Source organism: Ciconia boyciana, chromosome 3 (assembly GCF_034638445.1).
Source record: "Ciconia boyciana chromosome 3, ASM3463844v1, whole genome shotgun sequence".
In the NCBI taxonomy this organism is placed as follows: Eukaryota; Metazoa; Chordata; class Aves; order Ciconiiformes; family Ciconiidae; genus Ciconia; species Ciconia boyciana.
The window spans coordinates 57,914,798-57,931,780 of NC_132936.1; the positions used below are offsets into that span (position 1 = coordinate 57,914,798).

General features: G+C 35.1%; 1 protein-coding gene across 7 annotated transcripts in view; it reads right to left on the reverse strand.

The window, feature by feature from the left end:
* TBC1D32 (TBC1 domain family member 32) overlaps window positions 1-16,983 on the reverse strand; it is an 89,704-nt gene that overhangs the window by 65,273 nt on the left and 7,448 nt on the right. For all 7 annotated transcript variants that reach the window (XR_012041462.1, XM_072855768.1, XM_072855767.1 and 4 more), the window contains 14 exons: window positions 15,041-15,218; window positions 14,320-14,391; window positions 12,994-13,119; window positions 12,005-12,083; window positions 11,764-11,864; window positions 11,616-11,677; window positions 10,968-11,112; window positions 10,173-10,232; window positions 8,602-8,701; window positions 8,188-8,325; window positions 6,705-6,797; window positions 6,312-6,454; window positions 1,889-2,016; window positions 546-747 (listed from right to left, as the gene is read on the reverse strand). Coding sequence is in view for 6 of the 7 variants with exons in the window: in XM_072855768.1 (XP_072711869.1) it covers window positions 546-747; window positions 1,889-2,016; window positions 6,312-6,454; window positions 6,705-6,797; window positions 8,188-8,325; window positions 8,602-8,701; window positions 10,173-10,232; window positions 10,968-11,112; window positions 11,616-11,677; window positions 11,764-11,864; window positions 12,005-12,083; window positions 12,994-13,119; window positions 14,320-14,391; window positions 15,041-15,218 (1,627 nt within the window). In the remaining variant the exon portion in view is untranslated. The remainder of the gene's footprint in view (window positions 1-545; window positions 748-1,888; window positions 2,017-6,311; window positions 6,455-6,704; window positions 6,798-8,187; window positions 8,326-8,601; window positions 8,702-10,172; window positions 10,233-10,967; window positions 11,113-11,615; window positions 11,678-11,763; window positions 11,865-12,004; window positions 12,084-12,993; window positions 13,120-14,319; window positions 14,392-15,040; window positions 15,219-16,983) is intronic.

Sequence of the window (16,983 nt, forward strand, 5' to 3'; positions counted from 1 at the left end):
ACAGGTAAGACAAGAACTCCTGCCTCGCACTTCTCATTATGGTCTCTTGAGTATATTTCAATGGCATCTAACTATTTAAGTCAAATATTTGGAATCTCCTTTTTTTCTCTATATCTCCCACCAAAACTAACTAGTTTAACCTAAAAATTACTAAGACCACATCTCAGGAGTTTCTCCTTTCAAGATATCCCAAACCAAGAGTGAAGACGAGATCTGTGATGGACATTGGCTATCATGACATCAGGTGACAATGTTTAGCTTCAAGGACAATGTTTAGAAAGGAGTTGATTATGAACGATAGGTCTATCAATGCATCTTTGAGAGTTCCTGGTTTAATCTTAAGGCACAGAAGGCTCAAACTAAGCTTCTGCTAGGTTCACATACAGAAGAAAAATTTGAAAAGTAGAACTTCATTTTTAGAACAATTCCAAGCATTATCTCACTACTTAAATATAAGCAACCTGAAGCAAAGGATAACTATTACATAAGCTGAACCTCTTACAGTAAGATTTTTTCCAGTCTTCCCAATCCAAAACAAGATTTACCTTTTTCCAGGCCTCTCCTATAGATTCATGTAAGCCATAAGGAATTAGCATCTGCAGGCCTTCACAAGTTCTGTACATCTGACGACATACAAAAATGAAAGCTCCTTTAACAACTGGCAAAATCTCGGATCCAGATAAAAGAGAAATGTCGTCATGAAGAAGTTTCTTTGTAAACTGAACAATTACATGAACAGCTGTAGGACTAGAAATAAAATAACACTTTTAAAATGTTGTTTTGTAGTCATCAATAAGCCTTGAAACAAATCCTCTGACTAAACTTATTTAAACTTTTCTAGGGGAAAAGAAACTATAGAAAGAAACTATGGCCCACTATGGAGGGGCCAGCTATAACTTATAACACCAGTCAGAAGAAAAGAAATGTACAGCAAGTGATTTTACTTTGGCTAAAGGTCTACATAAAGCAAAAATGCATCCACTGTCTTCCATCCAGCCCACAAGGCCATGAACTACACAGACTGCATGTTTTATAGGAGTCCAGTGGAGAAGAGTAACATGACAATCATTTTAGCTTCTGCTTAATCAGTGTTAGGGATATCACTACAAAGCACAATTTGTCCTTATTCTTCCTTTTTCCTATCTGAGAACTCCTTCTGAAGTCTTCCAGGCTTGCAATGCAAAGGACAACCCTTTCTCCAAAATACTATCTTTTACTTCCAACACCCCTTAAAAACATGCAACTTCTGACATTCCTCCACTTAGATGACATACATTACATACATTTTCATGACCTGCAGCTTAGATATTTTTAAAGGCTAATCTCAATTTTACTGCCCTGTTTCAAGTTTTAGCATCAGCTAACAATATACTACCTATAGGATCACACAGATCCTAACTTAGGTACAGTGTTACGAATGTCAGCTTCTGATACAAGATCTGTCTCTACTAGATATATTGAAAAATTAATGCTACATTAAATCTATTCTTTCAATAAATTAGGTTGGTTTTTAATATTTATTCTAAAAGCAAACAAACAAAAAACAGAGAAGACAGGCCTTTGGCCTGAACAACAGCACTATGAATATAATGGAACTACATTCAGAGAAAGGAAAGCTCTCACGTGAATAAGAAAAACAAGTAAACCATGGTAATCTCCCTTAATAAAAGTATTTCTTTAAATTGTCATTTCACCTGGTTATACACATAAATGTCTCCCTAAGACATTCTCTAAAACACTTACTACTTTACTTGATAATCAGGTATTTTACTCCAAACATAAACAAAACATCACGCTATAGATAAACGAAAAACCAGAAAATTAGTCTCATAAGACTAATGTAATTCATTGAAGTACTCACTAATGCTATTCATTAATGCACTCTTACCTATCTTCTTTGGCAGTTTTTTCATTTTCTCCATAAAGAAGAAGAGAAAGACCATCTTCTACAGCTGCAATCCTTGCCAAAATATCAGCTACATCAATTAAAGTAGTTTCAAGACAATTTATATACACCTATTTGGAAGAAAGAAAAAAAAAAAAGGTTTTGATTCAATGCTTTTGTGAAAGCTGTTTATTCAAGTCTGGCTTATGTATGCAGAACCTGAAGGTCACCTTTCTGATGATTGCTTAATGGCTTAAACAAAATAAGTAAACAGCCCATGTTCAAATGCCATCACATAGAAATCTTCATCACAAATGGCAATAATCATCACTTTTAATGATTATGGCAGAAGTTCAATGACTGCACAGATACAGGAAACAGACACTTCTAAACTCCTTTTTCTCTTTTCCCACCGTGAATGCGGAAAGGCTCTTGATATACCATCTGGGGTATAAGAGCAATTTCAAGGTGAGAAACATGCTAACTTCCTCATTGCTGCATATGCATTGGCAACTCTTTGGCTAGAAATGGAATTCTAGTTCCCAGGAACTGTGTCCACATCACTTCTAGGCTGCAGTAGGCCCAAATAGCTTTGGAATCATGAGGACAGTCTTCCCCACTGGAGCAAAGCAAAAGTTACCTGCCAATTCCTTATTCACTTCAGAGCACTGTATAGGCACAACTAGGCTGTAATCAGGCAGACTAACATTTAACACTGGGATTCAGACTGTTCAGTCTGGTACCATCGCTAATAAATGTACTACCCGAATTAATGCTAAATTGGCCATTGCTCATTAATAAGTGAAGTCAATATTCCAATAGCAGACAAGCAGAACACGGGTGCTCCATGAAGAACCTGTCAGGGAGCAGCAAGGGCAGGATGCTCCGCAAGGGACGAGAAGCCAGGAACTGAGCGTGATAATGAGGGAGGCAGAGGCAGTGGCTTGCCATCGGATGGGCGGGCAGTCCCACCATACCCAAGCAAGGTGAGCAGATGAGGTCCAGTGATTGTAACTAGGTTCATCCAACAGTCCAGATCCCCTCCACAGTGATGAGGGAGGTCGAAGGTTAAGCCAGGAAGCCGAGTCAGTGAGTCAGGGTCAGCTCCAGACACAGTAACCAGCGTCAGACACAGCCCAGTGATCACCATGCAACTGGATCTATAGTGACAAAGCAGGTCTGAGGCAAAGCAGGTGAAAAAGTCATGTCTGTGGGTCAGGGTTCAGATCAATGGGACACTAGGCTTCCATTCTGCTGCAACATAGTACAGGCAGGGAATGAGGACAAGAATCTCAGCTTAAAAAACACTTCTGAGTGGAAGGTGGAGTGAGTCCACACTGAGGCTTATTAGCAGAGTCACCTCTAGGGGGATCTCTGCTGCGGCTTCCTAGCAGAGCTTTCTCAAACAGCTCTCTTCAAGGCTGGACACCCACACTATTACCTATGCTGGCCCCAAGCTCAGGCTGCCAAGCCCAGGGGAGGGGAATTAATGGGGAGATGTGCCAAGGGTCTGACAGTAGAAAGCAGCTGTAATTCTGCAGGACTTACGCAGTGTCCTAAAGGTGCTCACCAAAACTCTGTTCCCGTCTATATGGCTCAATAATTTTGTCATGAGATAATCAGAGGGTACGTTCTCACCCAGGGACTGAGAAACACTCCATACACAAACGTATTTACAAAGAAGAGGGACAGTTTTCAAAGTGAGAAGTCCTCTTTGGTAGCTTACCCCTACCCACACCCGGGACAATAGAGTGGAGTCAACAGTAAGATGAGCTAGGGGGGATTGCTCTTCCCAACAACACTTGTTAAATATCTCGTATGGCAGAATGGGGAATAAAGCGCCACTCTCCTGAAGTTGAAGTCCACTGTTTAAATCTTTTCCACTCTTCTGTTATTCATCAAGGACAGCTGGACTTACAAGAGAAATTATTTTTAAAATGCTATGCAATCCAGCTCCTGCTTCTTCTCTTACAGGTAGCTCTATATTTGATATACTGCACAGAGGAAAAATAAATAGTCTTCCTACTTTAAAATTTAAGGAATTTACTATTGATGCTGGTGGTCAAAGTAACCCAAAAGAAAAATACCATTTCGACTTTGTTTTTTTAGTTAAAATTTTCAGTGATACAGAGGGTTAAAAATCTCCCTGACCTTTTATTTTTAGGTTACTGGGTATCATTGTTCAGGATTCTAAGAAAGGAACATACTGTGCTGTCTCTGTTTCTTCAAGAGTGTTACGATTTTGCTTTCCCTGTGCAACACCAAAAAACCACCCAAAACACGGTACTTTGTTTATTTAAAATGTGAATGCAATGTTCTGCACCAGCTATGATTCAGCAGCAACTCAGAGGCTACAGAGCGAAAAAGGTCAATACTCCTGCCCACAAACTGATCCTTCTGACAACTCCTGCTTATAGCCACCGAGTTTTTCCTCCGCCCTCTACTACAGATACACAATACTACTCTGCTTAAAAGGCAAGTAAGGCTTGCACTTATCTGAGTGAATTCAGAGCTCAAACGTAAAACAGCAGCACTGTGTTTGCTCATTAGGCCCACTGTACAATCAAGGAGCACCGTATGCAGCTCCGGTGCTACCCACCCCCCAACCCCAGCTGAAGAAAGATGCGTGTGTGGCCATAGCCTTCCTCTCGAGATAGGGATGGTCCAGTATTAAAGTTCAGTATTAGGATTCCTGGCTGTCTAAGAAGTGCCAATGGTTTGGTTGGGAAGCAAAACCAGTTCAAATTCTTGTAAAAGAGGGTCTCTCTGACTTGGTCTACCTTTTCCAGCTATCGGTTTGCCAGATGCAATACAAAATAATTTGCACCTTTGTTAGAATAAATATGACATATTCCAGATTCACAACACATAACCAACCTACTACAGCTACTGTGCATTAAATATTCCTGAACATGACCTGTTTTTTTAAACAGACCAGTTGCTAAGTCACAGGAGGGCTTATAATTTGTTAAGAGTTAAGCTACCTACGAGAGACAGCTGAGCATGGCAGAAACAAAAAAAAGAAAGGGAAGAACTATTAAATGTTGAGATAATTTCTTTTTTAACTACTAATGTATAATAAAGAAGAGAGACGGTTGTATATGCTTTAGAATACCATGTGACCATAGAGATTGCCTGGGGGATTACACAGGCCTCCATCACAGCAAATCAATGAAGTATTGCCTTAGTACTGTTTTTAAATTTGACTATCAGTGTTCAAAGCATATGCAGGCTCCATCACTTTTTGTACTTATAAAAATTTGCACACAATTTTTGCAATGTACAGTAAAAACAAGACAACTTAAAGTGTTAATCTTGCAAAAGCATCCATAGATAGCTTTATAATAAAATGTATAAGTAATGCTACTGTACTTAGTACAGATACCCACAGAAGAGCTAAATTATTGACATGATCAAGTTTTTGAAGGACTATGGTTTTAAGATTTACAGAAATCCATACTTTAAAATATTTACTTGGAAATTGATTTTTTACACTTTTGAAATAGCATTGGAATATTTTTGTATAGGTAAAAATATTTTCAGAAATTAATATGAAGAGTCTTTTCTGAAAACGAAACAAACTGCTGTGAAAAAATAATCAGAAAGCTACTAACAAAATTCAACTTTAAGAACCTAGATGAGGTATTTAAGTTAGGAACCCAGACTGTCTTTGCAAGCATGAGTCTCAGGAAGTAAATTCAAAACTTCTCAGCCATTAATTTCTCTCAAAGTCTCTTTATGTAAGACAGCCCAGGCTCCTCCATGGGCATTTCAGACCCTCCGCCTCTCTGTCTTGAGAGTTACAGTCACCTAGATCAATCAAATCATCTCAGCCAAAACAAAAACAACAGGACAGGCTGAAACTATAACTGGACTCTCAAGTACCCAGAGGTAGGTAATGTGTCCCAAGATTTTTCCAATTCTTATAGAAATGTTTAAAAGAAATCCAAAAACCAAAAAACAAACTCTTCCTTTTACCAATTCAGAAAATAATAATTTTCCATGAAGAATTACATATTTTACCTATATTAATTATTGAGAACACTTAACTTCAAGTTGCCAGCTGAATTTCAAAAGGAATAAAAGTAGATTGCCTTTTAATTAGCAGGTAGAGAAAATAAGCATCCAAGAAATATCCAAAAGACACACAAAAACATAGGAAGAAAAAAAAAAATTAAGCGATGTGATTTTCCCAAGGGAACGGTCTCACTACAGCACAATTTTTGCTACTATTCAGAAGTTTTCAAGAAAACCACGTTTGTCAGACCAATCATGACAGGCTACACTATTTAAGGCATAGTATAATAGCTAACGTAGAAAATCGTACAGAAGTTACCATGTGACTAAATAAATCTTCTACATAGAAAATACAGAAAAATGGTAATATTTTATAAATTTAAAAATTATTTGGAAGATCACTACAAACCTCTGTGCCACTCAGTAAACTCTGAACAGGATGAAGCAGGGCATCTATCACTGCATCCGTATATAAACATTCAACAGCACATCCTGTTTGATCACAAAAAACTTGCAGAATCTCCATAACAAGACTTGCTGGAGAATAAGTGTCTGGTGAACACAAGAAGTATTTGTTTATATTTTAACTTACACAAACATATCTATATGGCTTATGTAGATGCTTCTGAATTATAATTTTGTTAAGCACTGATTTAACATAGTTAGAGGGAAGAAGGAAAATTAAGGAAGGAAGCGAAGAGAAAAATCTGCACAAATAACAGACCCAAATTAAAAATTGCAGAAGTTACCACATGCCTCATTATAATTCTATATATTATTAGCATATATTAAAAACATTTACCTGCATGCGCTGCCAAAGCTGTCTTCGGGTAACTTGGAGAGTAATAAATAAGCTGAGTAAATAATACCAACAGATCGGTTATGGATACACTATCTATTAAAAAAAAAAAAAGAAGAAAGTACTCTGCAAATTAAAGTGAAACTTTAATTTTACAGATAAAATGGATTTTGTAAATATATGTGAACAATGCTCTGCTTTATTGAGGAAATCCACATATGTACAACTGATAAAGCAAAGGACATGCATGTCCCTCGGACTATACCAAGGTATTTCATGATCAACTTATAAGGCTTGATCTTGCTCCCAATTTAGCCAATTGCAATTTTACCATGTCTTCCATTGAAACAAATGGCAGGCAAAGTCTGAGAATGCTGAATATACACAGCTGTAGGAAAAAGCATTACCTTGCTATTAGATTAAGTGAAACAACTGGAAAAGAGACAAGCTGTCAGAAAACTCTTCCTCAGGTCTGAAACAAAAACAACAAACATGTAGCTAAATGCAGGTTGGGAACTATTGCTCCAAGTTTAATGTAATTATGTTAATAAATCAGACAATTTGTGAGGAGAGATTGCTATCTATGAAGCTGAGAAGGACACTATTAAGAAGCCAGACAGTGAGATTGTTACTTTTGTAGGGGAGAGAAAAAAGCAACCATCACCAATGGATCACTGAATGGTGTTACACAGATAATCCATAAATGACAAAAGCACTCAATTGGTAGAGGTTTCTTCCTCACAACTGCTCTACACTGGATCTATTAAGTCCTGATCCTCAAACCAAAGGGACAAAATACCTTCAAAAGACAAGTCTCAGAATTAGTATCCAGTAAGGTTTTGAATTCTACACTGAATTAATAAAGATATTAATGTAATGGAACACTGCAATTGTTCTCACCACTTGCATTTGTCAATCCTGCACAATGTATCACCATATGCAGATTTTTCTGGATGTTCAAGGGCTTTTCCATCTCGTATCTTCTGTCCTTATTAACACCTCTGTTCCACAGGTACCAACCTTTTCCTCTACCATTGTTTTACCTTAATTATATTAATAGGTTAAGAGCAATTGTTTTCAATTTGCAATTAGCTTGAAATACTGATTTTGTTTCACACCTGAAAAATAGTTTTGGACCCTGGACATGTCTCTCTTCCAACCAATTATATCAACTGGTTTGACGAATGGTATTACTCATACCTAGAAAGACTGAATCACTCACACACTGATCCAAATCTCCTTCAACATGAAATTAATATATTAAACGTAAAGATAAAAGCAATCTATTCAACCACATCCATCAAAGATTAAAAAACTGTGTTGATTCTCAAAATTATCTATACCATCTTTTAAGAAAGGTTTCCAGGCACAGAATTGCTGAACAGAGTATTGTCCTATAATGTGCACAATATTGCAGTGGAAACATATATCAAGTATGGATGAAGTGTTGCTTAACAGGTTCCATTTTCCTCAGCCCTCCCCTTACCTTTTTTATTTTTCATCTGTACTGGAAAGAGATTTCGGCCTTGCTTATAGATCAACAATCTTCCTAAAAGGCACAGTGAATGAACAAAATAGACGTACTGCAATTCTGGTCCAGTGTAAGAAAAGTTCTGCTTATCACCTTTAACAATAAAACCAAAAAAATCAGAATTTGACTCTTTTAGTTTACTCTACAGTACCTAGCTACTACCTGCAATGTATGTGGATCATTTTGTATATAAAGACAGATGGCTTAAGTAACTAACCACTGCTATTAGTGTTCTCTCAAAAGATAGACATGCAATATTTTGGGAAGAAAAAGAACAGACAGAATGTCTTCCTCTTGAGGTAGCATGCTCAAAGACCTAGAGAATGTGGATGTATGTGCATGTAATGCAAGACAGGCAAAGATACTTACTACAATGCTGGTGGGAAAAGTCATTGACTCTGGAATTTTTATTAACTGCTGCCTTGCAAAATTCAAAATAATCAAGACATTGCTGGACAGCTGCATTAATCTGTGGAAAAAGGCACAAAATAATAAAATACCTGGTATTTTACAATAAAGTAATTCTCTCTTGTATCCAAGTACTGTTCTTTAACACAAGAACCTAAATATCCACTTCACTGCCATTACCTCATGTTTCAGTGCTTTGGATGGGTTAACCAACAGGAGGCAAAATTTTACGGGGCTATTAAAACACATTGCCATTATTATTACATTATCACACTACCAGCTCTATAAGCATTAAGGCAATCTATGAAAAAGAGAATAGAGAACATGCAAGTATTTTGAGAAGTTAATGGCAATCTGTGATTGCCATATTGTCATTACTATGGAAGATTTTCATTTTCCACATGTGAAAAATTTTGTCTTTAATACACTTACTAAACTGTAAGTTTGGTTGTTGGGTGCTGTCAGTGCTATTACTGTTCTCTGCAGAAGTGTTGTATCATTATCACAGCATTATCATCTAATCAATGCATATAAAAGTTTAAAAATTATCAGCATGGATTTAGAAACGAATCACAAATACAGCATATGAACAAAGAAGTACATTTAGATTTATTACAGTTTGGAGCTGCTAAGATTTATTCACAAGTGTAAGTAAAATATACAGACATACGTAATAAAAAAAAAATCTAATCAGATGTTTACTCTATGCTTATAAATTAGATTAGACTACCCTGATCATGGACTTCCTGTTATAAACTTTTTGTTGCATGGAACATGCTTTATTCTAGGCTCTGTTCTATGCATACAGATAAACAAGACAAACGTCTTTTATAGTTGTCTGTATCCTTGTCTCTCATCTTAAGGTTTTATCAGTCACATATATTTTACATTATATTTCATTTGTATTACAAGATTTTACAAAACATAGCCAAAGTCCTGCCTATATTAATGGATCTCACATCTATATTGATCTTACTGAAAAAAATGAAAATTCCATCCCAGTGAAGAGATCCGCCCATACAGAATATGTGATAGGATTAACACCTACATTACTAAAGATGTTTTCCCAGTTTGACTTATTTTGCTGAAACTTTGAATCCTTAATGTGTCATAACACAACTTAAAGAACAATGGTGGGTTTTTAGTCTCTTTCTATCAAAAATCCAAATTCAGCACAGAGTTTTTATGATATCTTTTCATGCACCATTTGCTACTTTTATATATTGTCAGAAATAATTCTGAATATGAATGCAACATAAGGAATTAATAAATAATAATCCTAATTAAAAATCTGCTATAAACATCCAAATTTCCCTTTACTCAGAGCTGGTCACATAGCCTTCTTTGCATTTAAAAATGATTCATTTAAGAAAAGAGAATTTAAAAAAAAAATTAAAATCAAAAAGGCTCATCTATCTAAACAACATGGAACAGCTCTGAAAACAAGGGGAAAAAAAGGAAAAAAAATGGTCAAACCACAATGTGCAAAGCAAGAACAAATTCCAAGTAAATTTGCCTTGGGAAATACTTACCAAAGATTTATATTTCTTTTCCAAAAGCCTAAGTACCACTGTTCTGCTGTAATACGCATGCTAAAATGACAAAGACAACCTAATGTCAACGTCAAACATAAAAGTTTTATTTTTTAATTAAAAATTAGAAATTATCTCTGATTCTATTCTATTAGGGATCCTGTGCACGGTACATATTCACTGTATTGAACTCCAGCTTGTGTAAACCAGTATTATACTCAGCTGAGCCTTTTGTTTGCAGTACATTTAAGAGGAAAAAAAAAATTATGTCATTAGAAAAATGAGTAGCAGAACATGCAATAAACAGAAAAACAACAGCTACACTGAAATGCTAGACTACATGTTTTGACATTGCCATGTAAATCCTAAATTATAAGTTTATACATGGTAGGCTGTAAAAAGCTCTAATGTCCCCTGGAAGTTAGCAAGTTGTGTGCAGCATATCATATATGTAACTGTACTTTCATGCTGATCTCTTCTTCCAGAAAAATATTTGCAACTTTTGATGGCTATCAGTCAATTACAACAAAGGGACTGAAGTCCCAAAGCACAGTAAGTTCTCAGAAATTTTATGAAAACTAGTAACTGAATAGAAATGGAGGTAGAGAGTAGTGTTAAAGGGCAAAGGACACAAATGCCTAAAAAAACCCCAGACGTCCTTAATCACAGGACTCATTATAGGTTGTTAACAGGTCACAATAGGTCTGTGGTAATAACAGTCATAAAACAAACTTTTCAAAATACATGTCAGACATGAACAACTTATGGGTTGTTGGGTTGGGTTTTTTTGCTTACCGTCCACTTTTTAAACCATACTGCTTTGATATCTAACAGAGCCAAGAAGTAGACTGGACTCAAAAAATCTGGAGAGGCAGGATGATTAGGCTCGTGTTTTACTGACAAAAGTGACAAGGTACTCTCCACTACTTCTTCCATGTACCTTATGACACAAATAGGAAAAAATGAACAGAAAACAAAAATCACTTAAATCTTTCCACCAGTAATACTCAGGAACAAATTTCTGGTAAAACCTCATTGTTCAGATAAATCATAAATATCAACAACATTATCTTTAACTTGATCTTGTAAGGATATTAATTCTTTGTATTACCGTGAATAAAACTAATAACAACGTACATGTGTATTCTCCTACATGATTACATATTTTATTACACCTGTTACTTTGTAAAACATCCAAATTATTTCTGTTAAAAAGCACTTAGAATACTTCAAAAGCTAAGTAAGGAGCTTAATATGACCCATGACTACTCCTATTCAACTTCCATATTCCACTTTTTGCACCCTCTATTTATATTCCCCCCCTTATCACTGACCAGTCACCTGTGCATCCTGTAATCAACCTTTTGCTAAAATTATATGCATCTAATCATATGTCAAAAACCATCAAATTAAGAAAGTGACAGGTTTTTGAAGACGACATACTTTTCTGGATGACGAATCCAAGAAGAGGGAGCTTCCTTTTGGTACTCATTTAAAAGGCGGACCTGAAAACATAATTACTAAAATTAAAAAATAAATAATGCATGATATTTCAGTAATAACAAAAAAGGTATGGAAAGGTCATTTATACCTTTTTAAGTAAACGATTTACATCTGTGTTAGATACATCCAGACCAGCTGAAATACGAAGAGAATATTCTCCAGAAAGAAAGTACAACTCCAAGTGCTTTGCTAAAAAAGAAAAAAAAAAAACTCACCTCCATGGCAATAGTGGCAAAACAGACTGTATTATACAGCTTCATTATAACAGTTAACTGATTTTCAGAAAGTATATGACTCATGAAGTCTTAAATGTAATTAAATGCACATACCTAAACTTGTATAGACTTCTCTTGTCATATTAAATGGAGAAGAAGAAAAGGTTTTTGCATAGAACCTAAGAATTTTCTCCTAAGGGAGCAAAAGCAAACAACGCATTAGTCATGTAACTGTGTATTATTATTGCACAATAATCAATATGTAGTGGCATTATTCTTAATATTACATATTGCTCAGATATCTCTACAGATGTGAAGCATATTTTATAAAAATATACAGTTTGGGACAACAGAAACCTACAGTGCGAAGGAAATTTTTCTCAAATACTTAAAAGCCTCACTGAGATACAAAGAAGCAGATCAGTTAATATTACTGTACTTTTCCATTAGCATTAATGTTTTTATGTTATTAAATGTACCAATGACTTGTAACTAGCACTGTTTCAAAAGAAACTGTAGACCTTCTAAGCTGAAAGAGAAAGACATTACAGCAGCTGGGACAACTTTCATATTTATTTGATAATCACTTTAAAATTCAAAGAAAAAGAAGAAGAAAAAATGGCTTAATTGACATAATAAATAATCTAAAAGCAGTTTAAACAGCTGCCTTTTTTTTTTCCTCATCAGTGCCTGTGGTAATATTACTGTGTATCATTTTCTCATCATCATGGAGCATATACCTGACTTAAATAGGAAATATTAACATAACATTATAACATTTTACAGAAGAGTTTTGTCATTTTTTTTTACGTGTGTTTGCTAAAAGACATTGAAACCCCTTCATTCCCATTAAAAAATATGTAAATGAGTACTCCAGTCTCTAAAAATCCTACTGAAATCCTGTTGTAATCCTTTAAATCAAGACTTACTGGAATCATACAGTTCTTTTACTTCAAAAACAGTTTATCTGATACATACACAAATACTAAAATGTCTTGAGACCCTGCTGGACTACTCATAATACATACGTAACTTCGTATTCCTCTTCAGAACTCTTTACTAAGACTACACATATGATAACTAAACACAGAACATTAGCTTACACTGAATGTTGCATCAGGATCTGACAGAGACATCGTTAGATGCTCACGTAGGTTTGGCCAACTCTCAGAGTTCAGTATATCAGAGGGAGGGGCAAAGCACAGTGTCTGCAATGCTTCTTGGCGAACCTGAAGTGGTCAAAAAGATAAACATCACAAACCCATTCACAGCAACCTCTCAAATACGTAATTTACAACATAATTTGGAGGAGGAAAGGAACAGGACCTGGCTGTAGAACAAATAAGGAATTCCAGAATACTTGTCTTCTGCTATACTTTTATGGTGACTTAGACAAAACACTACATCACTGAGAAAAAAAACCCCAAACATATATTTGAAGCAACAAAACCATTTTATATAGGTTTTCAACACTGGATGCAAGGATTATGTTCTACTTTCTGCTTGTAATCAAGTATGTTTTTATCAGGGAATATAGGAAATTATCACCAAATACTACAAATGTGCCTAGCAACTCTCTAAAAATCAGTAATGGAAAGTGGAAACAGGGTTACTAAACACTATGTTTTACTGCTGAATTTTCATCGGCATTATAATCTACATGATTTCAAATAACTTTTTTTTTGTTCTACTTGTAGACAACTGTAATCTATAGTAATTTATATCATATTACTGAAGCAAACTGTAGGAAATTTTAACAATGTTTAATAGCATCAGACTTTTTACTTGGTTTTCTAAGAAAACGTGATCACAATGTTTATACCAGTTCCCATCTACCATGCCTTTTTCAACTGTCAGACAATCCCAAACAAATCTTACTGAGACAGCACTCTCAAAATGAAGTTTCTCCAAGCTTAAAAAATACCAGCAGCTGGTGCTGATTGGTGGTTAGAGACCCAAATCGGTACTGCCACTGACAGGAAGGCAAATCTAACTTGGACTTTATATATTCCATCTGGCAGCAGCTTGTTGGCAAATCAGCAGGCATTTCTCTCTTCTGATAAGGGTAACACAAGGACAACACAGAAGTTACCAAGAAGGGCAAGGGGCACGTATACAAGAAAATAAGCTTCCATAACTTTATTTCTCACAGAACAACTTTTTCCAAATTAAAATGCCCATCTATAGCACATAAACTCCTAAAAAAAAAAATAAGATACTTGCTGCAACGCTAGCTTTTGAACCAGATGGTTATGAACAATGAAATACTGCACTGCAGAGCAGTTGCTGCACTGAAGCCAAGATATATGAACCAACAAAGACAAGATTCCACTTAGGTACATATGAACTCTTATGTACATACAGTCTGTTTTCCGATATGCCATAAATATTCACTTGTATTAACATTTCATTTCTTCTTTGAAACTTACTTCCTTAGGCTGAATAGGGTCAAGCCTTTCTACAAGCAGCTGCAACTGTTCTTGACTCATGAATGTGTAACTCTGTAATACACATTATAAAATGATCATTAGAATATTTTATTAAACTGAACAGCAGAAGATTAAAATCATCAGTCTTTCTGATATCTAACTTACTTTTAATAATTAGGACTTCAACATTTATACTAATTTAATATTAAAGTCAACATTCTACATGTTTTCTGCCGTTTGCCCAAAGTTAAATTTACAGCAACAAAATTCTCATTATATATTTTGCTTTGCTTTACTTAAAGGTTTCCTGTATCTTCATAAAATCCCTTATAATAATTCATTCAGTAAGTAATATAGCATAGTGCAGTAGTCTGGAAATGAACTGCACGTTACTTGGCTCCTTAAAGTAAAATCACAATAAGTTAAAATAATGGTAAAAGCAATACTTCATCTAACTTTTTCTATGCAGTACTTCCATAGGTACTTTAGAGCATATGGGATCATATTCATCTCATCTAGCATATGCTGTCTAAAGATTAGACAGCTAGTATAAGCTTAGTACTTCAGAGTGAAAGAAAGGTAATTAATTTATTTTAAGATATATCAACGATAGAAAGGATGAATCTTTTTCTAGGGCTGCTTCTCAATCTCCACTGACAGAAACTTAACAATTTTGCAGTACTATGCTTATTTTGTAACATAGAGAGAAAACACATTGTACTTGGTTGAACGAGGAGTCACTGTCAGAACAGTTGTCTGTACAATAGCCACTCTGACGTTCTTTCTTTGTTTTACTATCCAGCTCCTTATTACACATCCGATCTTCTTCAAACTTGTTAATCAAAGATTCTACCACAACCATCATGACGTTCTTCAAGGCGTGCATCATTTCCCTGTATCTTCAAAGTAAAGATGATTTTAATATTAAAGAGCACAAAAATCACTAATTAAAAAATAATTAAGAAATCGTGAATAACTGAATATGGCATAATGCTACTTAGACCCAAACTCACTGGATTTACAGAAATGACTGAAAAACAAATGCAAATCCAAAATGAGCAACAGAACATGTATCTACCTTAAATGTTTCAGATAACAATATTTTAAAATTATAATAAAATTCCTTTTTGCCCTTCTAAAACCATTCAATGAAATACCACTAACATAATCCTGTTCTGGGAGGTTCTTAAGAAAGATCAATGTGAATCCACCAAAAGGGAGAATCTGTCTCTGAGAAAACAGGCCAGTTCTCATCCTTGTTACTGTTCATGTTTCTTCAGGTTCAACATCCAATTTTTCTTCTGCTATAAGCCTTGAGCAGAATCAGTAGAAGAGAACACATCACCCTGATTCAAGATCTTGAGTACAAGTCATGCACACAAAATAATTTTCTTTCAACAAAACCAGGGTTTTTCTAAGTTACATGAATTAAATAATAATATCCATAAGGAACCAATTCAAAAATAAAAGCTTCTTCAGAAAAACATCCTATTGTAAAATGTTGATATTTTATTTCAAATTATTTTTTACTTTAAGGCTATTATTATTTATTTTACAGTCACCAACGATATAAATTGCCATATTGTGCTTTAATATCCTCCTACCTCTCAAACTAAAAATATGATACAGACATATTTAGTTCATTGGAGCTTCTTCTACCACTTTAACAAGCACAAGAACCCTAAGGTCCTGATCCTTGAAACAAAAAGACACAAACAGCATAATTTGAAAAACAGTCATCCTAACATCTATTTTCTAGGTGAAAATAAAAGCCAAATGTAGTTGATTAAGAACTGCTTTCTAACATAAATGACTGTACTAGGAAAATACAGAATGTATCACTAAGGAGTTAAATCCCTTAATACTTTTTTCTCCATAAATACCTTTAAGCGTACCACCTACCACAGAAAATGCATAATTGCAATGAACAAAACTAGAACGTGGAATGATCCTGAAATTATATCAAGACCATCGTAGCGAGACCCAATAATGCTCAATCAGAGTTCAGAATGCTTGCAGACAGGTGACAAGAAAAGGACCCTATAAAAGCATGGTTCATAAAACATATTTCTGTGTACTTCTAGATAAGAAACCTTCTGAAAACAAACAGAAAATAAAATCTTCTAGAACAGAAACATACACTGTTTTTAAATTCCTTTCTTACTGAGGACACATAGTAAACAACAGGCATCACAGTAAAATCCTAGTTCCACTAAAAAGAGAGATGGAAATGAAGTTAAGATTGTGCAATAAAACTGAGTGAAAAAAATAGTTCAGCTGAAGTAGTGTATAAAATCATTTTAGTGGCTAAAACATATGAGAGTCAAAAATTGTCTTTTTTGTTTTCTTCCTCTGCAACACATAAAAATGACCACTGATGCTAAAATAGTGGGGGGTTGGTTGGTTGGTTTTCATTTTTCAACATTCACCGTTTCGGGTGCTCACTTTAATTTCATTGTTTTCACATTGTCATGGTTGTACCTCAGTAAAGCCCCCATCATGGCTCTCTGACAATTAAAAATAGAGAGGCAAGGACCTGATTCACTATGACGACAAAAGTATACTGTCTGTTTTAATTAAAGAAACAATATTTTTAGAACTGCTTTAAGCATTATGATGTAGTTAGGTTTTGTACAGGAAATCCAAAAACTATGTGATGCATAG